The 24,358-nt window shown below is 66.7% G+C and overlaps 3 protein-coding genes across 6 annotated transcripts in view; 1 reads left to right on the top strand and 2 right to left on the bottom strand.

Moving 5' to 3' along the window:
• Positions 1 to 5,102: 5,102 nt before the first annotated feature.
• On the top strand, positions 5,103 to 7,931 carry PERCC1 (proline and glutamate rich with coiled coil 1). Its single transcript, XM_040459478.1, has 2 exons — positions 5,103 to 5,327; positions 6,423 to 7,931. Exon 2 carries the CDS (start codon positions 6,469 to 6,471, stop codon positions 7,231 to 7,233), a length of 765 nt encoding a protein of 254 aa, XP_040315412.1. The 5' UTR covers positions 5,103 to 5,327; positions 6,423 to 6,468; the 3' UTR covers positions 7,234 to 7,931.
• CCDC154 (coiled-coil domain containing 154) lies at positions 7,908 to 15,401 on the bottom strand. The gene is made up of 17 exons (XM_040458690.1): positions 15,374 to 15,401; positions 14,807 to 15,071; positions 14,518 to 14,707; positions 14,375 to 14,421; positions 14,002 to 14,097; positions 13,382 to 13,505; positions 11,835 to 11,936; positions 11,627 to 11,755; positions 11,415 to 11,542; positions 11,046 to 11,172; positions 10,826 to 10,963; positions 9,489 to 9,608; positions 9,327 to 9,403; positions 8,943 to 9,060; positions 8,578 to 8,664; positions 8,153 to 8,340; positions 7,908 to 8,057 (listed from the first exon to the last, which is right to left on the bottom strand). Exons 1-17 carry the CDS (start codon positions 15,399 to 15,401, stop codon positions 7,931 to 7,933), a joined length of 2,091 nt encoding a protein of 696 aa, XP_040314624.1. The 3' UTR covers positions 7,908 to 7,930.
• A 461-nt stretch (positions 15,402 to 15,862) lies between these two features.
• CLCN7 (chloride voltage-gated channel 7) overlaps positions 15,863 to 24,358 on the bottom strand; it is a 25,752-nt gene continuing 17,256 nt past the window's right edge. For 2 of the 4 annotated variants that reach the window (XM_040459475.1, XM_040459473.1), the window contains 13 exons: positions 23,821 to 23,875; positions 23,295 to 23,355; positions 22,611 to 22,749; positions 21,652 to 21,745; positions 21,222 to 21,391; positions 20,183 to 20,234; positions 19,768 to 19,895; positions 19,521 to 19,621; positions 19,141 to 19,270; positions 18,595 to 18,654; positions 18,333 to 18,509; positions 17,846 to 17,926; positions 15,863 to 17,593 (listed from right to left, as the gene is read on the bottom strand). In XM_040459475.1, coding sequence (XP_040315409.1) covers positions 17,507 to 17,593; positions 17,846 to 17,926; positions 18,333 to 18,509; positions 18,595 to 18,654; positions 19,141 to 19,270; positions 19,521 to 19,621; positions 19,768 to 19,895; positions 20,183 to 20,234; positions 21,222 to 21,391; positions 21,652 to 21,745; positions 22,611 to 22,749; positions 23,295 to 23,355; positions 23,821 to 23,875 — 1,335 coding nt within the window. In that variant the 3' untranslated portion in view covers positions 15,863 to 17,506. The remainder of the gene's footprint in view (positions 17,594 to 17,845; positions 17,927 to 18,332; positions 18,510 to 18,594; positions 18,655 to 19,140; positions 19,271 to 19,520; positions 19,622 to 19,767; positions 19,896 to 20,182; positions 20,235 to 21,221; positions 21,392 to 21,651; positions 21,746 to 22,610; positions 22,750 to 23,294; positions 23,356 to 23,820; positions 23,876 to 24,358) is intronic. The other 2 variants (XM_040459474.1, XM_040459476.1) reach the window with 1 other exon arrangement.

Genomic DNA, 24,358 nt, shown 5'->3' with positions numbered 1-24,358 from the left:
AGAGAGCAAGAGGGTGAGTGGGGGCGGGGCAGAGAGAGAGGGAGACACAGAATCCGAAACAGGCTCCGGGCTCCGAGCTGTCAGCACAGAGCCCGACGCGGGGTTGGAACTCACAGGTCAGGAGCTGAAGTCAAATGCTTAACCGACGGAGCCACCCGGGCGCCCCAAGTCTTTTTTTTTTTTTTTTCAACGTTTATTTATTTTTGGGACAGAGAGAGACAGAGCATGAACGGGGAAGGGGCAGAGAGAGAGGGAGACACAGAATCGGAAACAGGCTCCAGGCTCTGAGCCATCAGCCCAGAGCCCGACGCGGGGCTCGAACTCACGGACCGCGAGATCGTGACCTGGCTGAAGTCGGACGCTTAACCGACTGCGCCACCCAGGCGCCCCCCGGGCGCCCCAAGTCTTAAGGGGACAGAAGCCCCTGATCTCGGGGAGCCGGCCTTGTGCTCACAGGGCGGGTCTCCTGTTGGACATAAGCAATTTCAGGGGATAACACTGGCTCCGGTCACTCCAGAACCACGGTGGCTCACGACAAAACAGGACCCTTCCGCAATCACATCTGGACACTCAAACACGTCCCCCTGTCCCGGCGGGTGGGTCGGACCCTGTCCCTTTCCAGCTGTGGCTGGGCCTCAGCTGCCTCCTTCTGGGGAAGATGTATGAGGTTGCCCTCCAGGGCTGAACCACGTCCCCCCAAATTCACATTCACCTGGATCTCCAGCAAGGACTTTATTTGGAAATGGGGTCTTTGCAGATGTAGTTAAGATGACAGCATCCTGGATTGGGGGGGGGGCCTACATCCAAGGGCCGGTGTCCCCCTGAGGAAAGGAGAAAAGACACAGACAAACACGAGGGAGGCCATGCAAAGAGGCAGGCAGAGACTGGGAGCGACGCGGCCCCAAGCCAACGAGCACCGAGGGTCGCCAGCAACACCAGAAGCTGAGAGAGAGGCCTGGGACTGACTCTCCCCGGGGCCCGTCCGAGGGGCCGGCCCTGCCGACACCTTCCCTTCAGACTGTGGCCTCCAGACTGCGAGAGGAGGGGTTTCTGGGTCTTGGGCCACCCCGTTTGTGGCGCTCTGTGGGGCGGCCCCCGGGAGACAGCGCGGTCACTGTCACCCTGCTTCCGGACCCAGAGAAGAGCCCCTCGGCCCACACAGCCCCTGCCAACGTGCTCCTACCGAGACACCACGTCCCGCGGCGGGCCTGACTCCCGCTTACGCCCGCCTTGTTCAATGACCCGTGTGCCCCGGTGGCCTGTGACTGGAGGGCAGCGACGGCCACAGATGCTGCGATCTCCTTGACCCTCCGACGCGGCGGAGCCACAACCGGGTGGGTCTGGGGGGGCCCGGTGTGTCTGGAGCCCTCTCCTCCACGACCCCGACGTGCCAGGCCGGGTGCCGGCGCTGCCTGCTCGGGTTCGAGCCCCCCCTCCCCCGTCAGAGCGTACACCAACACCTGGGCCTTCATTATCTCAAAGCACACAGAGAAACCTCTCTGGGGCCTAATGTCCCGCTAATGGGTGGGGAGGCCCAGCCCTCGTGGGCCTGAGGACAAGACTGGTTCACCGGAGGCCGCCTGTGAGCTGACATATTGGGGTTATTGATTTTCGCCAGGACGATCTATACGAGGCGCATGGGGGCAGGCAGACCCACGCCTTTTCCCCGGGGACCGAGGCCTGACCACGGGGGCAGCGGGGACACTGAGGTCCGTAAGGCCTGACGCTGCCCACGGCGGGGCCGGCGGGGAGCAGGTGCTGGGACACGTGCTGGGGTCCAAGCCCGGCAGCCTGAGTGCATCAGTCCCCCGCCCCACTCCAGGGCTCCCAGTGGGCGGCCGGGGGCTTGCGACCCCCCATGCCACTCGGCCTGGCCCTGGCCACCCAACACCGGGGTAGACACGTGTGGGCAGTGATTCTGGGAAAGTGTGTCCACTGACCCAGGCCAGGGTCCCCCCAGACTGCCGCGCCCCAACCCAGCCTTGCCAGTAACAAAAGCAGGAGTTCAGCCTCCACTCGTGGACTCCTGGGTTCGTCTTGAACGTGGCTCAGACTCGGGAGCAGCAAGGGTGTGGCTAATTCACGGACACCCCTACTAAGACCTCAGATCTGCTTCTTAAACCCCTCACGCCTGTCCCACACCTCTACCCCCTCAGGCTGTGCTTTGTGGGGCCCGAGCATCGATTGCTGGGACTAGCGCAGCTGCGCCCTCCCTGCACTCCAGCCTCCGGCCCAGATGCCCGCCCCGTGCTGTGCTGCCCAGGTTCCTCGTCCCGAACCTTTAACTGCTCCGGTGTCTCCCCTGCTCTAAAATTCTCCCTCTTAGGCTAGGGCTCCTCCATGGTCTCTGGTCAGGCAGAAATAGAGCATTGAGATAATGCCAACAGAGAAAGACGGGGCTGGCTGATTGTGGACTGTCTTCCATGGCTGGCATTAGTGGACATCCCCTCGCCAGGCCCCCTGCAGGACCCGAAGCCTCCGTCAAAGCCCCAGCTCCACTGACCAGGGGCCTGCGCCAGAGGCCAGGATGCAGAAGTAGGCCTGTGGGGTAAAGGGAAACAGGGCCATCAGGAAGGATTGGGCCCTGGGGGGGGGGGGGTGACCGTCATGGGCCCGTCCGCACACTGAGATTTGTTCCGGCCACAGAGGGCATGGCTGAGGGCCCAGGCAGCCTGGGCCTCCTGTGGCCGGGAGGAAGGGCCCAGCTCCGCTGCCCGCCAGGAGGCCCTGCACAACACCCAACCCCACTTTCCAGCCCATGCTTCCGGCCGTGAGCGTCCCGTGGTTGCTGAGCCCAGGCAGAGGGGCTCAGAACAACGCTGGTGACTAGCGTGCTGTCCTGGGGGTCGCAAGTCCAAAACGGCCCCCAATCCAGGTGCCTGCAGGGGAGAGCCGTTTGCTTGCGTTTCCCGGATTCGAGGCCCCTACGTTCCACCTTCAAAGCCGGCAGTGACCCTGCTTCTGTGGTCACGTCTCCCCTTCCAGCCCTGAGCTTCCTCTCTTGTAGGGCCCCCGCGATGACCCTGGACCCACAGGATCATCCATAATCACGTCTGCAGGGTCCCTTTGCCATGTGGAGTGACATGCCCACAGTACCCCGGGGATGACGGCGGGGCTGTCCGTGGGGCCAGCCAACCATGGGGGTGCCAGCTCCCTGTGGCCTGGGCCTTTCCAGGCTGTCCTCTCTGCTGGATCCCCTGCGCTTCCCATGGACAGGCCGAGTGAGTTGTGGTCCTATCGGTGCCAAGCAATTGGCTTCACGAAGGAGGCCAAGTCTCTGGTCACAAGGGCTGGGACTTCCTCGAGGGCAGGGCCACGCCTCACCTTGCTCAGAGCCTGGGGCAGGGCGCCCATGAGGACTGGAGGCTCCACCCAGACGGCACTCCCCTCGGGTCCCCGCGGCCCACCTTGGTCAACTGAGTGCGGTGGGCGCCGGCACCAGCTGACCCCCTTCCCGGGCCCGGGCCCCAGTCCTTCCCGACGAGCTGCAGGGGACACTGCGGCTCCAGTCCGGACACCTGGTGAGCCCCTCCCTGGGGTCCTGGGCTGTCCCAGAGGGCTGCTGCTGGACTGTGCTGGGCCACCCCACAGCAGACCGAGGTCCAAATGTAGACTGGACTCACGACACAGACCGCCCAGGGCCTGGCGTCACCCCGGTCGGTGAACACAGGCCGTAGGGAGGCCTGCAGCCTTCCCCTGGCACGCGTAGGGGCCCTGCCTCCGGTGAACCACCTGCTTGCGGGATGTTGGTAGCTCCGTAGGTCTGCCCCTGCCAAGTCACCGGCCTGGCCCGGGGGGATGGCTTCATTTCCCTGAGTCCCCCAGAGCTGGGGGTTCTGACCAGGGGCTCCTGCACTGGGCCCTCCAGGTGCTTGGGAAATGACCAGCAGCAATCACCCATGGCCCCCGCTTGCAGGAAAGGCCTGGGTCTGTGCCCACACCCCGTGTGTAACGGGGTGCCACTGGATGGGACGGGGGTTGTCCCCTGCCTGAAGGGAACGGAGCCTGGAGCGGAGGCCAAGGGCCCGGGGAGGACGGGAGGGCATCGTGACCCTCCCAGGGAGCTGGAAGGGACATTAGGGGCCAGGTGCATGCCGGGGTGGGAGGGGGCCGCTGTCCTGTGCTCAGAACCTGGCTGGCCCAAAGCAGCGGTGGCTTTGAGCCGTGGCAGACGGGACCCTGGAGTCCTCCCAGCAGGCAGTGTGGGGGAGCTCCAGGGGAGCGAAGCACCCGGCAGAAGCCGTCTCTGGTCCACCGGAACCTCGGAACGGAACTTTACGTGGAAATAGGGTCTTTGCAGATGTTACGAATATGAGGTCAGACTGCAGCCCAGCGGCCCCCGAATCCAACGATGGGCGTCCTTGTAAGAGAGGAGGAAATGGGACGTGGCCCTGTGTGGATGGCGGCGGAGGCTGCCGGGACTCAGTCACCGCCAAGGAGCGCCGCAGCAGACGGTGGGGGAGAAGCGTGGCACGGGTTCCCACCTGGACAACACCCGCAGTTTGGGTGACTGACTACGGGGGGGGCCCCCCGGACACTCGGGCAGCACCACGCACAGTCCCCCTGGGGCCTTGCTGATGGTGTAACCCGAGGGGAGGAGCACGCTCCACGGTGGGGGTGCGGTGGGGTGGGCGCCAAGCCCCCCAGAAAAAAGCTTGGCACCAGGGAAAGAGTGGTCATCTCAGCTTGGACCCTGGGGGTGAAGCCCTGTGGCGGGGGTGGGGCAGGGACACGCCTGCAGCTGTGGGACATAGGAGCCGGGGGAGGGGGCCGGGATGCGGGGCCCCCGGGGATCCTGCTGGGGGAGGGATGACACTGCTCACAGGGCCAGCAAGGCCTGGCGGTTAGAGGGGGCTGAGTGGGGGTTCCAGGCCACCCCCCCCCCCCCCGCACGAGGCCACCACGGGGGCTGGTGGTCCCACAGCTTCCTCTGCCGGCCTGCAGCGCCGTTTACCCAGAGAACTGCCCGGGCAGGATGTGCGCTGGAGAAGGGCTACTCCAGAAGTCAAAATAGCATGAAATTTAATTTTCCGCCTATTTGACAAAGCTTGGTCCGGGTCCCAGTCGGTGGCGGAGATAAGGGCCCTCGGCCCCGGGTGTGAGCCAGCTGGGCCTGCGGCAAACACTCCACGGTCCCCGGGCAGGTTGAGGCTCCCCCCGCGGGGCCCTGGTTGCCGGGCGCTAAAGCAAACGGGCTCTATTTGCCCAGTCTGCGATGACAATGCAGTCGCCAAATATTTGCCAGCCCGGCCGGCCTCGGAGCGCAGCTATAAATGCTGGAGCCCAGGTGGAGGCGGGCCCGCCCCGCGGGAGCTGCAGGCCTCCAGGTAGGAGCCCCACCGGGTGGCGTGGCGGGCGGGATGCGGCCTCCCCCCCCCCTCCCCGGGAAGGCTGCGGGCCCTTCCCGCCAAGTGGGCTGTGGGGACCACCCACCAGGGGCCACGGAGGTCGGTTGGGGGGTGGGAGGGCGGCGCTGAGGCACAGGGGTGCGGCTGAAGGAGGAGGAGCCCAAGGAGCCCAAGCTGGAGCCACGGGACCCCTGGCAGGGAGGAGCCACAGCACAGCATGGCCCCTGCCCTCCCCAGGCCCGCCTGACCCTGAGTGACACCCAGCCTCCCTGGGGTGAAGGTTCTGACCACCTGGGGACCCCCTTCTCCCTCTCCCCACGTCACCCTCCCTTTCTGTGCTTTGCCAGGAGGCAAAAGGGCTCACCACCTGCCTGCCCGCTGCGAGGGCACCACCCCCCGGGGGGTGACCGCTCCAAAGCTCAGAGTCGACCCCCTTTGGCATCAGGCCAGGGAGGGCCAGCACCTGCCCCCCCCCCCCACCTCCTCAAACTCCCACCCCACACCTTCCCTGCCTCCTGCTGACCTGCTGACCCTGTCAAACCCCAGGTGCCCGGCCAGGGAGCAGACAGACGAAAGCTTGGGACCCATCAGACAGCATGGGAGAAACAGCACCCAGCTCTGAGCCTCCCCTAAGCCCCCGAGGCCCCCCGAAGCCATAAGGGCTCTGGGCCCTGGACCCAGCAGGCTGGCCGAGGCCGTCAGGCCCAGTTCCCGGGCTCAGTGTGGGCATCTTGGGGGCCCCCCTGCCAGCACCTGGGTAGATGCCACCTCGGCGGGCCTGTCCCATCAAGAGCCAGGACGATTCCATGCTGGGACCAGGGCTCTGCTCCCCTGGGCTGGCACTCCCCTCGCCTGCCACCTGCCCCATCTCCACGGTCCCAGCAGAGCCACCTCTACACCCCTTAGCTTCCTGTTCCCCACCCCTGCGATGCCCACCGCCCACGGTGCCCACGGTCCCAGGCTCTCTGCGAACCTCACCAGCTTCTGAGCATGACACCCTCTGTAAGCACCAGTGTGGCTGCAAGGCCTGGGGACCTGACGGTCGACCTGTGCTCTCTCCGCCTCCCTCCCCAGCTGCACCTGCTGCCCCAGAGTCCCCAGAAGCTCGGGCCTTGAGGAGATGGCCGCAGGCGTGATCCGGCCTCTTTGCGACTTCCGGCTGCCCCTGCCCACCCACAGGCCCTTCCTGCCCTCAGACCCGGAGCCCCAAGAGACTTCTGAGGAGGAGGAGGAGGAGGAGGAGGAGGGGGAGGAGGAGTTGGAGGGGGCGGGGCCAGAGGGCCGCAGCCCAGCCCCCCAGGCCTCAGGCTGGGCCCCAGAAGCAGCCTCCCGGGGTCCCAGCAGCCCCGAGAACCCCCTGCAGCTGCTGCGCTTCTCCGAGCTCATCAGCGGCGACATCCAGCGGTACTTTGGCCGCAAGGACAGGGGGCAGGACCCGGACACCCGTGACATCCGTGAGGACAACAGCTCAGCCCGGGGCCTCCGCTGTGCTGACCTGGTGAACCGGGCTCCGGGTGGGCCCCCCGGTGGCGAGGAGGCTATGGAGCCCGGCGTCCTCTCCCCGAGGGGTCCCGAGGGGCAGGCACGCGGGCTGGGGCCCCTGGCCGAGCTCTTTGACTACGGGCTGCGGCAGTACTCAGGGCCCGGGGCCCCGGCCGGCCGCCGGCTACGGCTGGAGCGCAAGTACGGCCACATCGTCCCCATGACCCAGAGGAAGCTGCCGGTCTCCTTCTGGGAGGAGCCGGCGCCCGGCCCCCTGGGCCTGCTCCGCCCCGGCACGCCCGACTTCAGCGACCTGCTGGCCAGCTGGTCTGCGGAGACCGGCCCCGAACTGCCCGGCGGAGGCCCCCAGACCCTGGATGGGGTACAGCTGGCCGAGGCCTAGCGAGTGGGCCGGGGTCGGGGGTGGGGGGCGGGCTGGAGCAGCAGGCGTCTGGACTGTCACTGCTCTCCCGGAGGAGCCCCTGGGGCCCCCCAACCATGGTGGCAGCCAGCAGAACGAGCCAGCTCAGGTCGGGACTTGGCAGGCCCAGGGAGTCGGCCCCCAGCAGAGGCCCCCCCGGGCAGGAGCCGCAGCCCCTCAGAGGTCGTGTGCTCAGGGGGTCTACACACTGTGCCTGGCTCTGGGCGAGGCCGTTCGCCACCCAGACATCCCTGAGGCCCCAGGTGGGCAGCAAAGGGCAGCTGTTCCCACCACCTGCCCACTGCCCGGTCCTGGGGCTGCCCCTCCTTGAGGCCCCGAGGCAGGTGGCAGGGCCAGCCACGTGGGAGGGAAGAGCGAGGGCCTCCTTGGAGGCGGGAAGAAAGGGCACTCCCCGAGCGTGGGAGCAAACGCGACATTCGCTCCCCAGATCGGGGCAGGGGGAGCTGCTTCCTGTGCTGGCGACCGCGCGGGCGTGACCCAGGGGACCCCAGACCCGGGCCAGCTGGCCCTCAAGGAGGCCTGCAGTGAGTGGCTGGGGCCCCGGGACGCCACGGCCGTCGGCAGGAAGGCCCCGGAAAGCCCTGGGTGGAGGGCTCACTGGGCTCGCGCTCCTGGGGGAGGGGACTCTGGACTCCGACAGCAACAGGAGCTGGCACGTTTATTTCCGGGAAAGGGATGCGGACGTGAGCGGGCGGGCGGGCTCCTGGCAGAGGGACCTCTCCGAGACCGCGCTCGCCCTCCGCTGCGCCACCCGGCTCATGAGGACCGCCTTCCACTGCAGCCACCTGCCGGGAGACGCGGCTCACGCCTGCTGACCTCGGGGCCTCCCCGGCACCACCCTGACCTGGAGGGGTCTCCAGAGGGCGGCTTCCCTGCCCACCTCACGGCCTGATACACGCCCCAGCAGTTCATGGGGACCGCCTCTCCCGGGGCCGCGTCCTTGATGAAAAACCGCTGCCTCACCAGGGACCCGAGGACCCTCCTGCTGCCCAGCGTCAGCGCCCACGGGCCCTCCTCACTCCACAGCCGCACGACGCTCTCACGCAGGCTGGCCAACTCCTCCGCGCGCTGTGGACAAGGGCACCGTGAGGAGGGGCCAGCGCGGGAACGCAGGAATCTGGCCACAGGGGGCCCGACAGCAGACGGGATTTATCTCCCTCTGGACAAACCAGGGTCTTATCTACCGGGAAACCCCGCTCAGGCCAGACACGCAGATGGACAGACATGGGGAAGGCCACAAAGCCAGAGGTTGTGCCGGGGGGGGGGGGGGGGGGGCCGGGCCCACGGAGGGGCCACCTCTCTCACCAGCTTGGTTTCTGTATTAAACTTGAGGTTCTGGATGGTCTTGTTGTCTTGGATGCTGTTCTCCAGTTTCATTATTTGGTTCTGAAACTAAACACGGCCCTCGTCTGTCGGGCGGGGCGAACCCTCGGGCCTGAGGCTGGCCCCTACCCCCGTCCCCCCGTCACTCAGGCAGGAGCTGGCCCGTGACATGTGGGATCTGGGGCGCCTCACTCAGTCCAGGGTTCGGCCGGCGCCTGTCACCGTGATTGCTGCCAGCCCAGCGTCTGGGGACTCTGGACAGGTGTCCCCGCTCAGGGTGTCTTGGTTCTGGGGCCTCCCTGGGGGCCCCTCTGCCGAGTGTGATGGGCACAGGGGCTCAGGGGTACCGTGACCAGCTTGCCCTGGATCTCCGCGATCTTGCGCCCGGGGTTGCCCTCCCTGAGCAGCTGAACAGAGGACAGCAGAGAGGCCAGCTCCTGCCGCACGGCCCCGACCTCGAACTCCCTGTAGGAACAGGAGGGTCTGGGCGGGGGTCCCAGGCCCAGGGCGTGCAGAGGGAAGAGGGCAGGGCGTGAGGGGGCACCCAGCTTTGCCACCCCTCCAGCGGGAACTGGGGGGACCCCAGGGGGTGACAGAAGGCCAAGTGGAGGAGGTGTGTGGGCTGCACCCGGTGGGGCCAAGCGCAGAGCTGGGGAGATGCGGGGGGCTGCGGGAGTAGGAGACTTGTGGACACAGCAGGGCCGTTCTGAGGCCAGGAGCTGGGGCCTCACCTGGCCTTGCCCTCGGCCGAGATCTTGAGGTCTGAGTCGCTCTTGTGGAGGACGCACTTGTCGGACACGGCCTCTATCTGCAGCAGAGGCAAGGTAGGCGGGCAGCCGGGGCGGCACAGCAGGGTGGGGTGGGGGGAGGCGGGGCGCCCGGCCCTCACCCACCTGCCGCGGCAGGCTGTCCACTCGCTCCCGCACCTCCCTCAGGTGCGCCTCAGCCTCCTTCTGACAGCGGACCAGGCCCTCCAGGGATTTCTGCTCTGCGCCTTCCCACTCTCTCTTTGCCTAGGACACGGCGGGGACAGGGAGGGGGGACAGATGGATGGACGGGGCCCACTGGAGCCAGAGTTGAACCCAGGCAGCAGAGAGCTCCGGAGGGGGCCGACTCTGAGCTCGTCCACCCAGTCAGCACACAGCCACTCTCCAGGGACCCCGGGGACCCCGGGCAGGGCCCCCAGGCTGGGCAGAGCCATATCCGGAAGAAGGAGGCCTGGCTTGGCCCCGAGCCCACCAGGAGTCAGTCAGCAAGGGCACAACCGGCAGCCTGCCCACACCTGCAGGGGAGGGGTCTCGGGAGGCCTGGGGGGGGCCCCCGCCCTATAGCAGAAGGGTGGACATGTGGCCTTGGGAGGCTTGGGGGGCCCCGCCCCATAGCGGAAGGGTGGACGTGTATTCACAGCAGCGCCTTCCGTGGCCAGACCAGGGGGCGGTGCAGTGTCCATCAGCGGAAGAAAAGATAAGCTGGTCACACGCTTGTACGGGAGCATTTATAGGAAACGTCGAGAACAAGCAAATCCGCAGAGGCGGGCGTCAGATCAGCGGTCGCCAGGGGCCTCGGGGTAGGGAGTGACCACTAGCCACACCAGGGCTTCCTCTGTGGTGGCAGGAAGGATCTACGAGTTACGTGGTGGTTGTCCAACCCTGAATACACGAGCAGCCGCGATCCCCACCCTTTCCAAGGGTGGACGCTAGCGGGGCGCCTGGGTGGCGCAGTCGGTTGAGCGTCCGACTTCAGCCAGGTCACGATCTCGCGGTCCGTGAGTTCGAGCCCCGCGTCGGGCTCTGGGCTGACGGCTCGGAGCCTGGAGCCTGATTCCGATTCTGTGTCTCCCTCTCTCTCTGACCCTCCCCCGTTCATGCTCTGTCTCTCTCTGTCCCAAAAAAATAAATAAACGTTGAAAAAAAAAATTAAAAAAAAAAAAAAAAAGGGTGGACGCTAGGGCGTGGGAATTAAAGGTCAACGACACTGTTACTAGAAAGAGGAAAAAACCCAAGGGCCAGGCCACCTTGCCGGCCCCTCTGGAATCCGCTTTGTGGTCGGGGCCACCATGGGCCTCGTGGACAGCAGCTGGGCAGGGGCGGGAGGTTTGGGACCGCCTGTCAGGCCTGCTTGCTCGGGCACTGGAGATGGCTGGGGCTGGGTGTGGGGTGCAGGTGACCCCCCTCTGCTCCGTGCTCCCCCCCCCGCTCCTGCTCCACGCTCCGCTCCGCTCCGCGCTCACCTCGCTCAGCCGAAGGTTCAGTGTCTGCTCCTGCAGGTCCAGTCTCCAGCTCAGAGCCAGGAAGTGGTCACTCAGGTCCTTCACCTGCGTCTCCAGCTCGGCCAGCGACACCTCCAGGGCCCGGCTCTTCTCTCGTTGCTGCGGGGCGCTGGGCTGAGTGCGGGCACCTGGGGAGGCGGGGGCCCCACGGGGAGACCGACCCGGGCCCCGCGGCCCTCACCAGCTCCAGCGCGCTGTGCACCTCCCGCTGGGCCAGCTCCCCGGCCAGCTGCACGGCTTTCAGGTCCTCCCGCAGGCAGGCGGCCAGCTCCCCCGCCCGGCTCTCCTCCAGGTGCCCCTTGACGTCCCTGGGGGTCGGTGCCCAGACAGACCGCCCCTCAGCCGAGGCTGCCTGCCCGCCGAGGCGCTGGGTCAAGGCGGGGGCCTGGCGGCGGGCTCCAGAGCCATCCGGGAGACCCGGGGAGCAGAGAAGGGTCACAGGGCCCACCAGGACGGGGGCTGTGTACAGTGGGGCACGCTGAGTCCTCCGTGGGGGGGACGGGAGCCCCGGTCAGCGGGGGCGGGGGGAGGAAGGGGTTGGGACACCCACCGGGCCTTCTGCTCGGCCAGGAGGATGCGGCTCAGGGACACCTGATTCTGCCGTACGAACTTGGTCAGCTGGACCACGGCCCTGTCCAGGCCCCGGCACTGCTCCAGGAGGCGGCGTGCTTCCTGCTGCTGTGCGCAAGTGGCCCTGAGCCCAGGCGCCGGCCGGCCCGGCCCGGCCCGGCCACCCCCAGCCCCTGCCCCCCTACTGCGCACCTCGCGCTGCCCCTGCAGGGCCCGGACGCGCTCCTCGGCCAGCTCCTGCAGCCCCCGCCACCTGCTGTCCAGCTCCTCCCGCAGGCTGCCCTCCGCCTTGAGCCGGGCGCTCTCCGAGACCTTCATCCTCTGTGGGGAGACCCGCCCCCGCCTGCCGTGAGTGGGGCTGTGGGGGGCCCGGCCCGGCCGCAGGCCCGCGGGCTCCCACCTTCTCCAGGGCCAGGAAGCTCTTCTGCAGGAAGCCGCACAGCTTGGCCTCTCTCTTGAGGAAGCGGAGGCTCATCTCCTCCCCGAGCTTGGTCACCTGGGCCTGCGGGGGGTCAGCGCGGCCGCCATGGGGTCGGACCTCCCTCCTCGCCACGTCCACCCCCGGCCCCCCTGCCATCTCGGACTTCTTTGCTTTCTTGCCCAACCGGGCCCATCACAGAGGGGGCTCTGGGTCCTGTGTCCCCCACTGCCCCCGAGCCTCGCAGAGCTGGGCCTACCGCACCCTCCTGAGGAAGGCCAGCGCGGCGGGCGGGGGCCACGTGTCCCCCCCAGAGCGCCAGGCACCAGGGCTGTGAAGGGTCTACAGGGTCCGGAACACACTTGGCGCTGGTGGTGACCACCAGATGCCACACCCAGGGAATCGCATCCTGAGCCGGGAGCCTCCGTGCGGGAAGCCGAGTAAGTACGAGAGCGCTCCACGCTCCACGTTCGCACACATCCACACGCATGTGCGCACACAGGGACGTGCGTGCGTAGACCACACACGCTCCGAGCTCCGGGCTCCTGCCCCCTCCTCCCCGCAGGCAGCTGTGCCCTGGGCCCCGCCAGCCTTGCCCCTGCACACGGGGCGCTCTGGAGCAGGTCAGCACACGGTCTCTGTGAGAGCCCACGGGTCTGTGCCTCCGTCTGTCCGCTCTGCGGTTACAGCGCAAAAGCAGAAGTGGACGACAGTAAATGAGTGGGCTTTGCAGAACCAGGCGGAGGCCACAGGTTGCTGACCGGGCACCCGAGAGCGCTTGGGGAAGACGCGGGCGCTCGGAACCCGCCTGGCATGTCAGGAATCCGAGGGCCAATGAGTGCCTCCCGGAGCTCCTGGCCGCAGCGGTGGGCAGGGTCTCGATGCAGCCAAGACGCCACCTTCCCGAAGGGCAGAGGAAGGGAGGCCACCGAAGCTGGGCAGCCGAGCTATGTGGGCAGCAGCTGGGAGCACTTGGCCCGCGCAGGCCCTGGTCTCTGTTTGCAGAGCCGAAGAGGCTGGGTCTGGAGACGTGCCTCCCGTGCCCTGCCCTGCCTCCCAGGGTCTCACGCAGCGGGGGCACCCGACCAGCCCAGGGCTGGGACCACGCCGGGAGATGGCCGAGAAAGGGGCTTCAGGGCTACGACGTCCTTATGTCCTGATTTGGGTGCTGGTCACAGGAGGGGGGGTGAGGGGCGGGGGCTAAGACAGGGCCACTGAGGTGTCATCTGTGCAGAAGGATGAGCTCGGTCTCAGCGCTTCCCAAATCGCAGCCCTGGGCCACGTGCGGCTACTGGGCATCTGGAACGTGGCTCACGTGACCGAGGGACCTAAAATGTTAGCTCATTTCCACGGACGAAGCCACCTGTGGCTGGTGGCCACCTACCGGACGGGGCAGGACCGTGGGGGGACCACGTGGGCCCAGTCACGTGGGCGGGGAGGACACGGGCTCCAGGTGCAGTGGTCTCTTCTGATGGACCCTCCTGGTGGCGGCTCGCCTGGCTGCCCGGGCCCGGCCTCCCTCCTGGTACCTGCGTCTTGGCCACCTCAAGGTCTGCCCTCTGGCTCGCCTCCTCCTGGCTCTTCTGCAGACCGCTGCAGGCCGCTTCCCGGGACTGTTCCTCCTGCTCCAGCCTCCCGGCCAGCTCGGCCAACCTAGGGCAACGGCGAGGGTCACGGCAGCCCGGCCGGCCAGAGGGCCTGGCTGTGGGGCCACCGTGAACTTTTCGGGGCCTCCGGACACCGAGAGTCCCTCTCGAGGCCAGGCCTGCATCCGGGGGGGCCCAGGCTGACCTACAGGCCACCTGGGCAAACACAGACAAGGATAAGCCGCTGACTTCCGCGTACCCATGAGGGGACGTGACAGCGGCTCGGATGAGTGTGACTGATGGGGAAGAGAGCGGTAGGGATTCTGGACCTAACTCTCTTTTCCCCACAGAGGGTCCGGGGGGGGGGGGGGCCGCCCCCCCCCCCCCCCCTCCCCCCCCCGGGGGGGGGGGGGGGGGGGGGGTCCGAGCCCTCCACCCTGTCGACCAGCAGCGTGGCACCAAGGGCCAGGGGACGCCTTCCCTGCCTCGGTTCCTCCTACCCACGTGACCACACGTGGGAAGTTCAGAGCCGGCCCCCAAGGAGGGAGGCAGGCGGAGCCCACCTGAGGCTGGCCTCCTGCTCGGTGTCCTTCCGCTCAGAGTCCTGGAGCGCCTGCTTCCTCCGGACCTGTGTCAGGGCTTCCCGGACCTCCACCAGCCTGGCACGCAAGAGCCACTTCTGCCTGGGGCCTGCCTGGCTCGCCCTCCTGGCCGCCTTTGGGGTTCATGTCCCAGCCCAGGGGCCCCGGCAACGGGTCTCCTGCCCTTTTCTCTGCAGGTGCCACGGCCCATGCAAACCCAGACTTCTCGGGCTGGGCCGTGGATACACGCTGCTTACCAGAGCGAGGCGACCAGGACCCCAGGTTCCCGCCCCAGCCGCCGCTTTCCCAAAGCCCCTGACCTCCCGCTGGGGCCCAGGCGATCGGTGTGGGGTACCTCCTGTCCAGGGCCTGCATCTGGGTCTGGTTCTGGGGGCTAGGAAACTGGAAGGAGGAAGGGCAGGCTGAGCCTCACAGCACAGCCGGCACCCACAGGGGCCGGGGAGCCCCGCCCGTGGGTGGGGACGGTGGGCAGCTGACCTCGAGGGCCTCCTTCTCGGGGGCCCGGGCCACCCGCCGTAGGTCCTGCTGAAGCTTCTTCAGCTCCGAGTCCTGGAGTTGCACGCAGGCCCGCAGCCGGAGCATTTCCCGGAGCAGGCTCAGCATGGCCGGCTCACAGCGGTCCCCGTGTTCCCGCAGGGACACCACCTCGGCCTGCAGGTCGGCCACCCTGGCCAGGGCGAGGAGCAGGCTGAGTCGGGCCGCGTGTGCCAGGGGGTGGGGGCAGTCGGCACCGTGGCTCTCCCTCCCCGGCTCCACACGGGCTCACCACTGCTCCAGCTGCTTCCAGGGCTTAGGGGGATCCTGCTCGGGGACGGACGTGGCAGACGCCAGGTGGCAGGACTCATACCTCTCGGAGATCTCGTCCAGATTCAAGAGCCCGGGGCTGGCCAGCTCCTCCTCCAGGGAGAGCCCCAGGTCCCCCAGGGTGATGGTGCTCGCCTGGGAGGGGGGCGAAGCCCCGGATAAGGGGTGGCTAGCGGCCAGCTCTGTGAGAAGGCGACCTCTGGGCCGGCGAAGGCCCCCAGGCGGAGCTCAGGATAACAGGGACTCAAATCCCTGTCCGCTGAGCTCAGTGTCCACTGCGCTCACCTCCACCCGTCCGGCTGAGTCACCCAGCGCAGCCCCGGCTGGGCTCGGCTCGCGCTGCCCCAGAGAGACCGGAGCCTGAGGACACACGGCACTAGGCAGCAGAAACGGGGCAGTGCTCTGCCTGCCCAGTTCCAGAGGGAGCCCCCGGGCAGCGAGGCGACCTGAGGGGTCAAGGAATTAGTGCCGTCCCGGGTGGCCCACACTCCCGCCCTCCTGGCTCGGCCCCCGTTGGTACCAGGCTCACCCGACACGGCTTCACCGGCAACCACCATCCGTGGCCTCAGCCGCTGCCCAGAGGCCCCGGGCCTCGCACCAGGGCGGCTGGACGGAGGCAGGGAAGGCCTCGGGGGGCACCCACCCTCGCGTCTCTCCTTCCGATCCAACGGCAAGGTAGACAGAGCCGCACGGCAGCAGGGGCTCTTCCGGAATCGTCTTTTCGTCACCAGAACCTTCGCACGTCACGGCCCAACTGCCAGTGGAACCCGGGCCCTCAACTCTCCCGGCAAGGCCTTCCCAACTGCCTGTTCCCAGAAAGACCCGAGAGGGCACCATTCAGCCGGCCAGGGCCAGGGCAGGGAGTGGCTGCTGGCCTGTGGGTCAGTAGCAGGGACCCCAGCGGGCCCTAGGTGGGAGGGACAGGCGGGGGCATTCTCCGGCCAGCCGGTCAGAGAAGGGGTTGTCCGGGACAGATAGAACAGGCACAGTAAGAAAGCAAACAGAGGCGGCTGCAGCGTTTCCATGGTGCATTTTATTTAATCCCACGTGACGAATGTGCGGCCGGTTCATGTCGTCAACGCAAACCACGACATGCACGCTCTCCCACGCCAGGTCCTCCCAGCCCGACGCGGTGCTCCCTCTGCCCGGTCGCCCACGCTCCCACGCCAGGTGCTCCAAGCCCAGTTCTGTGCTCCCCCTGCCCGGTCGTCCACACTCTCCGCCAGGTCCTCCCAGCCCGGCACGGTGCTCCCCCTGCCCGGTCGCCCAAGCCCACCCACAGAGGGCACAAGGTGGATGCTCCGAAGTCAACCCGTGGTCCGGGGCCCTTTCAAGGCCCTGCCTGTGGCCACATCACCCCCCTCGTGGCCCAGAGCAGCATCCGGACCAAGGGCCCAGGGGCAGCAAACCGCCCAGACCGGCCCTGAAGCTGTCTGGCAGCTGGTGCCAGCACATCCCATGGGCGTGTGTCGGCCACAACTGCTTCCTCACCCGTGGGTTTCTGTGTCTCTTGCCTTCCCCGCCTCCCTGTGGGGTCCCGCATGCGCATCCAAGACGCCCCGTCCCAGACACCCCCGCCCTCGGCGGTCCTGCAAATCCCCCACTGCTAGACTGTGGCTGGTGCTGAGCAGGAACAAGGGAGCCAAGCCGCAAGTGTGAGGGTACGATTCCTTTATTTCTCCCTTTCAAAGCCCCCGCTCCTCTCACCGCGTCCCCCGGGGGGGCTCCCACCAAGAAGGGACCAGCGTTTTGAGGACCCACTTCCTTTAAGGGGCCAGACCCAAGGCGGACCGTCCCCCACCCCACCCCCAGCTGCTACAACGGCACCCACATCACCTAGCCTCAGAAGTAGGCCAGGGAATCACCTCCAGAAAAGGTTTCCTAGGGCTCTGGGGACACAGGACACCGGATCCAGGCCCATCTAGCCTAACAGAGGCACAGCATTCCTGCTCTGGGCTCACCAGCCCATCCCAGAGCCCACCTGCCCATCCCAGAGCCCACCTGCCCCAGGACTGGAACTGGAGCTGTCCTGGAACACGGCCCCGGACCAAGGGTCCTCGGAGGCCAGTGGGAGCCCCCACGTGCTTAGATAGCAGCTCTCTCAGTGCCGTGCACTCTGGCGACAGCTGTGGGTCTGGTCTGGACCACAGCTCGGGGTGACGGAGGCGTTCACCCCATCGATGTTTTCGGCTTTCTCTCCGGCCAAGACCCCAGAGAGGCCGTGTGCTGAGTCTGGCAAAAGAGCCTAACTCCCTACAGAGCTGGCTGCAGAGGCCGCTCCCCAGGGCCCCGCCTCCAGGTGTCCAGCTGGAGCCTTTGCCAGGCAGGGTCCAGTGCCCAGGCCCATCACCTCACGGCCACAGAATGAGCCAAAGGGACAAGGCCACGATCTCTGTAGCAGCTGTGCGTCACCCGGGCCCCAGCTGGTGACGCACAGTCAGTGTGGTCCTTCCAGGCCGGCCCGCAGGGGGACAGACGGCACACAAGCAGCAGAGGGCCCTGCCTGCGGGCTGGCACCACTGGGACCCACGGGGTGCCGCTCGCTCACGGTCTCACAGGCGCACTAACACAGACACACACGTCCCGAGGAGTAGGGGATGCCGGATCCAGTGCTGATCCAGGGAGCGGGGGGGGGGGGGGGCCCCAGAGAAGGGCTGAGGCCTCACGTCTGCGCCAGGGAGAGCTCTTCAAGGCCCCCTTTCCCGAGCCGGTACCTGGCTAGGTCTTTCCTGGTCACCAGTCCGACCACCTGTGGAGGCAAAGCCAAGTCAGTGACGCCGGCAACCCCCTGCCTCTGTGGAAGCCGCCGCCCCACGTGCTAAGGGGCAGCACAGTTTGGGGAACCCCAGGACCGAGCAGGTGGCCAGTCTGGATACCGAACCTCGAGTCCCCCACAGGAGCCAAGAGCGAGTACCCACCCGCGACCAGGGCAGTCAGCTCAGGAGGCAAAGGGTGAGGCTGGCACCCGGGCTCCCGCGGGCACGCCCTCCCCACCACTCACCTGGTTGCAGTTGTCCACCACCACCAGGTGCCTGAGGCCCAGCGCCCGGAACAGCTTGAACACCCGAGGGAGGGACGCCTCCTGCAAAGAGAGGGGACAGGGCCTCAGCTGACCTGCCGGCCCCGCTAGTATGGGAAGAGGTTGGCTGGCGGTCCCCAATGCACCTCCCCCGTCCGCACAAAGATGCGTCCCGGAGACGCCGGGGGGCTTGGTTGGCTGAGCGCCCGACTCCTGATTTCAGCTCAGGCCACGGTCTCACGGTTCGTGGGTTCGAGCCCCGCGTGGGGCTCTGCGATGACAGCGCAGGGCCTGCTTGGGATTCTCGCTCTCTTTCTGCGCCCCTCCCCCGCTCTCCCCCCTCTCTGCCCTTCCCCCTCTCGTGTGCGCCCCATCACGCTGTCTCAAAGTGAAAAAATGTAAAAAAGAGAAAAACAAAGGACGTATTCGGAGTGGCTCCTGCCCTGGCCACAGCCTCTCGGACAGGCACCTGGGGCACCGTGTAGGGGGAGGGGTTCATGAACTCTGAGAGGTCCATGGTGCACTCCCGCTCATCCTGGGACACATGGATGGACTGGATCGGGGGGAAGCGTGGGTAGGCGTCCCGGAAGTCCTTCAGCCGAAGCCGCCGCCGCACCAGGCCCATGTTGGAGCGTTCCACAAACACCTGCAGGCAGTGGTGTGTCAGGACTCGGGCGCCCGGCTGTGTCTCCTGCCTCCCACCCCCACCCCCCCAGGCACCCGGCAGCTACCTTGTGCTTCAGGAGGACGATCAGCTGGGAGCGCAGGATCAAGCCTTGAAGCCGGGCCGGCTGCAGAAAAGAGACCCGTCTGTGGTCTGTGGGTGAAGCCCAAACCCGAGGCCCTTCCTGTCATGCTCAGTGGCCCCGCGGCGACCTTCGAGGCAGACACCGGCCCTGCAGCAGGCATCTCGCACACTCCCGGCAGCGGCAACGGGATGTGACCGTGGGAACGAGGCGACGAGAAGCCGGGGTGAGACGCACACCGCGGCCCTGACATCCCAGGCAGCTCCTGACGGGTGTCCCCCGCCCCCCCCACAGCTCCTCAGCTGACAGGGCAGGAGCCCAAGACACGTGGATGGCTGGCCACCCCCAGCGGGCCGCCTCTGCCCGGCCTCCTGATTCCATTCCTTCCCAGCAAGCAGGGCGGAGCCCCAACTGCGCGTGCAGGGTCTCCATATCCGCAGCACGGCTGCACAGGCCACGCATGCAGCTGGGAACTTAGCCTCCGCCAGCCGTCCCGGGGCCGCGTGCGCACGGGTGGGCCGCCCCGGGTACCTGGCTGTCGTCGGCCAGCTCCACCACAGGGAACCCGTTGTGATTGGAGGCCGTGTTGCTGAGAATGTCCACGATGACTCCCACCTTCTCCCTCCTCCGCAGGCAGACGACCGGCGTGCTCATCACCTCCCTGCGGAAGAGCCCCTGCTGTGGCCTTGCCGTGACCAGCCACGGGACCGAGGGGAGCTCCCCGCTCTGCTCACACGGGAGTGCACGCGTGATACGTGTGCAGCTCCCGTAGGTGGGAAAACCGGGGACGGGGAGCCAGGAGCCCGCAGACCCCCAGGGGCTTCCCCGGCCGGCTGCCCACACGGCGCTTCCCCAGACCCTCAGACACGGGCCCTCCCAAACCGCCAGAAGCCGCCACGGTGCCACCGTACCTGGCGGTGAGCGAATGTGAGGTGACGGGGGCCTCCCAGTGCAGGAAGGGCACGCTCTGCAGCTGGATGTGCATGTCGTACAGGCCCTGAGGACGTGCGGGCTGTTAGCACGGGGGCTCTGTCGGTCCCTCCCTCCACCTCTGCCGCACACCCCCAGCCCCCAGGCTCAGGCTCCCGGCCAGGGGCATGGGGGGCCCACCAAGCAAGGGACAAGAAGGATTGGCAAGCCTCTTCCCACAAGCCACACCTCGATGAAGATGTCCCCCACGATCTTGGCAGTCATCAGGACCAGCATGATGGGGAAGCCATAGGTCACGTTGCTGGTGGCCTCCATCATGATGACTGTCAGGCTGAGCGTCATCCTCACGATCCCACCTGTCCAGGGGCGGGGGTGTGTGTGTGTGTGGGGGGGAGTCAGGGGTGGCGTCCAGCCTCTGTGGGCCACAAGGCCTCTCCTACCTCCCCTGCCCATCTGTGTTCTGTGTGCACACCTGCATGCCCCCCCGACTCCACCATTTACCCTCGTGGTCCGCCCGGGCAGGCCGCACTGGGTAGGGACAGTGACCCTGCACAATGACACGGGGTCAACTCCTGCCTTCACTCCTCCAAGGGGAAGGTGCCCCCTCCTAACCTTGGGACCCCACGGGGAGGCCAGGACTCACCCAGCTGGGCGGCCGCTCCCATCAGGGCGTATTTGCCAGGATCCGCCCAGATCTGTGGGGATGACAGAGGAGGGTCAGGGGCTGGCAGCCCCCTACTCAAACCCAAAGAGATGCATGACGCCCCAGGGGCCACTGGGCCCAGCAATTCCAGCCCTAGAAGGAAACCCTATGGTTTACACACACGTGAGCAAAGTGGTCTGTGGCAGCATCCAGGGTGACAGAAACCTGGAAGTACCCTAGGTGCGCCCCGCTCAGGATGCCCCGAATGACCTATGCCACCTGCACGCACCGGACGACTCAGTAGCTAAGGCAAAAAGCACCTTCTGTGCGCTGAGGAAGGACGGTGGCGCCCACGCGCACGCAGCGGGCACCATCTGTGCAGAAATGACTGCACCGTGAGGGAGCAGGGAACCCAGCACGTGCACAGCACGGACAGACGCGGGCGACACCTCACAGCGTGGGGTTCTGCTCAGGAAATGCCCAGAACGGGTGCGTGTGCAGAGACGGGGTGTGGCAGCGGCTGCCAGGGGTGCAGGCTTCCTGGGGTGAGGGATGTCAAGCATGGCGCTCGACAGCGGACACTCGTACACAAGTCTGAGAACACGCTAAGGAACGCCGAACTACGTGCTTCCGCGGAGGAGGAGGCCTTACGGCGCACAAACCGCTTCAGGATTGAAAGACCACCACCCAAAGACCACGTCTGGAAGGAAACCTGACAAAACACACAACCAGAGCCTGGAAAAGGGAGCAGATGGGGGAACGGGAGACTCTGCCTGTGCCTTCTCACAAGTTTTTAAATCTTGACTAAAATAAGAATAAAAACACAAAACATGGAAACCAAGTCCCAGAGGCCGGCACATGCGCCTCGGTCACATGCTCCCAGGGCCCGTCCTGTGACGGGAAACACCAAGCCTCCCCGACGAGCGTCTGTGCAGCACAGACAGGCGGCTGGGCCAACGGGACGCGTCAAACACCAGCGTCCAGGAAACTCAAGGCCGAGCACAAGCGCCGTCCCCGCGCGCTGGGAGCCCACACTCACCGCGGCCCCGGTGACGTAGGACAGGGAGATCCCGAAGAGCCGGCCCCAGGCGGCCCCGATGAGCAGGGACGGGATGAAGACACCAGCGGACACCGTGAGCCCGTAGGTCCAGCAGGCCAGGAAGAAGTAGACCAGGGTGAAGAGACCTAGCGTCACGGGGTTGTAGGAGCCTAGGGGAGAGGGGGCTGGCCAGGGCCTGAGCGTGGACCCACCCGCGTGGACCCACGCCAGCAGCCGCCCTGCAGGAAGAGAAGGGTCCGGCCGAACCCCTGCACACCAGCGTGCCCACCACTGCGGCAAGGGTGGTGACCCCTGCCCTCAGGGCACAGCTGGCCGGAAGGCGATACCCGGGCCCTGGGCCCAGTGACCGCGGGTCGGTCAGAGAGCACGTGGGGACACGCGGCTGGCACCAGAGAGCCTGGGCACTCACCTGGTGGGTCGTGGAAAAGGCTGACCACGCTCTTCTCGGGGGTGTTGAAGAAGGCCGCGGCCATGGAGTTGTACTCACCGTCCGCACAGAAAAGCTGCGAGGGTGGAAGAGGGGACAGGCCGCTGGGGCCAGGGGCCAACCACGTGATGGGTGGGGCAGGTCAAGGCCTAGCAGGGGCCAGCAAAGAGCCAGGCCCAGGAACGGCCAGAGCATCAGAGGTCCAGCCTGCAGGGGCCAGTCCACGGAACAATGGGGCACACGAGGACTCCGGGACGCACCCCTGAGCACACTCCCGGGGCTCAACAGGCAGCCACCTGAGCGCTGGTGCGCAGGGGTCCGGCCCTCCCAGGCGAGCACAGCTGTGGTTCCTGGACGCCTAACCCACAGAGGAGGCCGGCTCGGGTGGCCAGTCGGCTGGGGGAAGCCCAGACCCACACCCGTGACACCGGTTTCTATCCACCCGTCAGTGGTCACTCTCTGGTGCATCCGCCAGCCCCTGGCCACCGCGAATCTGCTCTGCCTCCGTGGACCCGTCTGTTCTGGATGTTTCACATACAGAGCGTCACACACCATACGGGACTTTGTGCCTGGCTTCTCTCCACAGTGTTTTCGAGGTTCCTCCACACTGTATTGTGTGTCAGGGCTTCACCCCTTTTCATAGCCGAATAAACCCACTTACAGGCAAACCCTGTCGTGTTTATCCGTGTGCCAACCGCCAGAGCACGTGCGTGCGTGTGGCTGCACTTTTCAGGCCCACACCCACAACAACCCGCTTTGGAAGTCCTTGTGTGGCCCTGGGCAGGCCAGTGCTCTGGAGGGAGGACCGGGGAGACCCTGTCTGACATAATGCCTCTCCCTGACGCCCGGTGGCCCTGGGAAGCCCCTCCATCCCGGAGTTCAGCCTCCTTCCTGCCGGGCCCCGGCTGGCGGACCCTTCCCCCCGACCCTGGACCCCTTACCTGGAGGGGATAGGACACGGAGCTCCCCTGCAGGGGCTGGCAGTCCCGCGATGAGTAAATCAGCACGAAGGCGACCGTGGCCGTGACGGCAGCCACCAGCATGGCCTCAATCACCTGGAGGCAGGGCCGGTGGATGTACCTGGAGCAGACAGCAGGATGGACAGGGCCTTGGGACGGCTGGACGCCTGGGCCGCTGCCGTGACAATGGAGAACATGGCTCCAAGGAAAGCCCGTCACAGGACACAATGGGGTGACAGTGCGCAGGCACCAGGTCATCTGGATGCTCCCTGGCAGCACTTTCAGTCCGGGCCAGACGACAAGAAGGAAGGTGTGCGTCCTTGAGCCCAGGACCCGCCCGAAGGTTCAGGAAACTCGCGAGCTCCCACGCTGCTCTGCAGGTCTGCGGGCCCGACTATACCCCGGGTCGAGACGCCCGGATGGACCAGGCCGAGGATGGACGGAGCAGCTGGGAGGACCCCAACCCCAAGGCCCCTTTCCGGGCCTCCAGCCAAACCCAGCCTCACCCAGCCCCTGGCCAGCGCTGGCCCACCACACACAGAAGGACACACGTTGGCACACGGCCTTCCGCGTGGCTCCGTGGGCACAGGGCCCACAATACATCCGTTTTCAAAGGCCCCAGGAGCCACACTGGTCCGTTTGGTCCACAAAGTGGAGGTTTCTCACCTGATTCGAAACATCGTCAGCCAGTAATTCAAGGCATTGAACACGGCCCCAAGAATACCACCTACGACCGGGAAGGGAGAGCATGTAAGGGACACGGGGGAGGAAGGAGGTGGCCTCCCAGGCAGCAGAGGCGTGGGAAGGGAGCAGTGTACGTCTGTGTCACTGCACCCTGACAGACGCCCTGGCTTGTCTCAGAGGCTTTGCTTTCCTTCCAGGAAAAAAGGTTTCTCACAGCAAAAAGCACCATCCACAGCTCATTCTATTTCTCTGTGGACCCCCTGCCCCCCCCCCCCCCCCCCAACAGCAGCTTCTCCGGTGGAGAGGTAAAGCTCTGGTCTTCGGGCTGTGGGCTCCCTCCTGGGGGCGTGTGCACAGGGCAGGACACGGGAGGATGTGGGGTGCGGGGCTGTGTTCCTCTCCGGCCACCTCAAAGCTGGGCCAGGCTGGGCTCTGGCAGGCCCTGACCCCACCGGAAGGGACCCGCGGCCGTCTGGGGGAGTGACAGAAAGCACGGACCGGCCCTTACCCACCACGCCCATGGCGATGAAGATGGGGATCTCGTGGATCGTGTACACCATCGTCTGCACAGGGGAGAGAACGAGCAGCCCGTGAGCTGTCTCCACGCAGACCCTGGTACAGACACGGCCCGCAGTCTGCCCGTGCACACGGCGCCCCCAGCATTTGCACGCGGAACCGTGGGGGTCCCACGAGACAGAAGCGCCGGGCGTTCTGAGCAGATCACGTTCCCCGTAAGGCTTTCACCTGCTCCTGGTCTGCGTCTCCGTCCAGCTGAAGGCGGGGACGGCCCAAGCTTCTGCCAAATGGCGGTCGGCGGGGCACAAGTGAGAAAGAGCCCCGGGAACGCGTCTTGTGACCCTCTGAGCCACCCAGGGTCCTCTGTGTCCGCGTGCGCGGCCCCTCCCGGGAGTGGGATCTAAGCACCTTTGTCCAACAGTCAGCAGACGGCCAGGACACCCCCGGGAGTGTCCGATGGGTGTCAGGCGTCCTAACCTGACGGGCAGTTCCGAGGTGTGCTTTCCTCCCATCTCCGGCCCTCGGCACTC

Source organism: Herpailurus yagouaroundi, unplaced genomic scaffold, assembly GCF_014898765.1.
Source record: "Herpailurus yagouaroundi ecotype Mexico unplaced genomic scaffold, PumYag 222, whole genome shotgun sequence".
In the NCBI taxonomy this organism is placed as follows: Eukaryota; Metazoa; Chordata; class Mammalia; order Carnivora; family Felidae; genus Herpailurus; species Herpailurus yagouaroundi.
This window is presented reverse-complemented; position numbering and strand designations above follow the sequence as displayed.

What these genes read in the sequence shown, in the direction of transcription:
- PERCC1 (XM_040459478.1), top strand. Translation starts at nt 6,469, where the DNA reads ATGGCCGCAGGCGTGATCCGGCCTCTTTGCGACTTCCGGCTGCCCCTG.
- CCDC154 (XM_040458690.1), bottom strand. Translation starts at nt 15,401, where the DNA reads ATGGTGGTTGCCGGTGAAGCCGTGTCGG. An exon ending in TCGGCCGAGGGCAAGGCCAG is followed by an intron (nt 9,061 to 9,326) that starts GTGAGGCCCCAG and finishes CTGTTCCTACAG; the next exon opens with GGAGTTCGAGGTCGGGGCCG. An exon ending in GGCGTGTATCAGGCCGTGAG is followed by an intron (nt 8,058 to 8,152) that starts GTGGGCAGGGAA and finishes GTCTCCCGGCAG; the next exon opens with GTGGCTGCAGTGGAAGGCGG.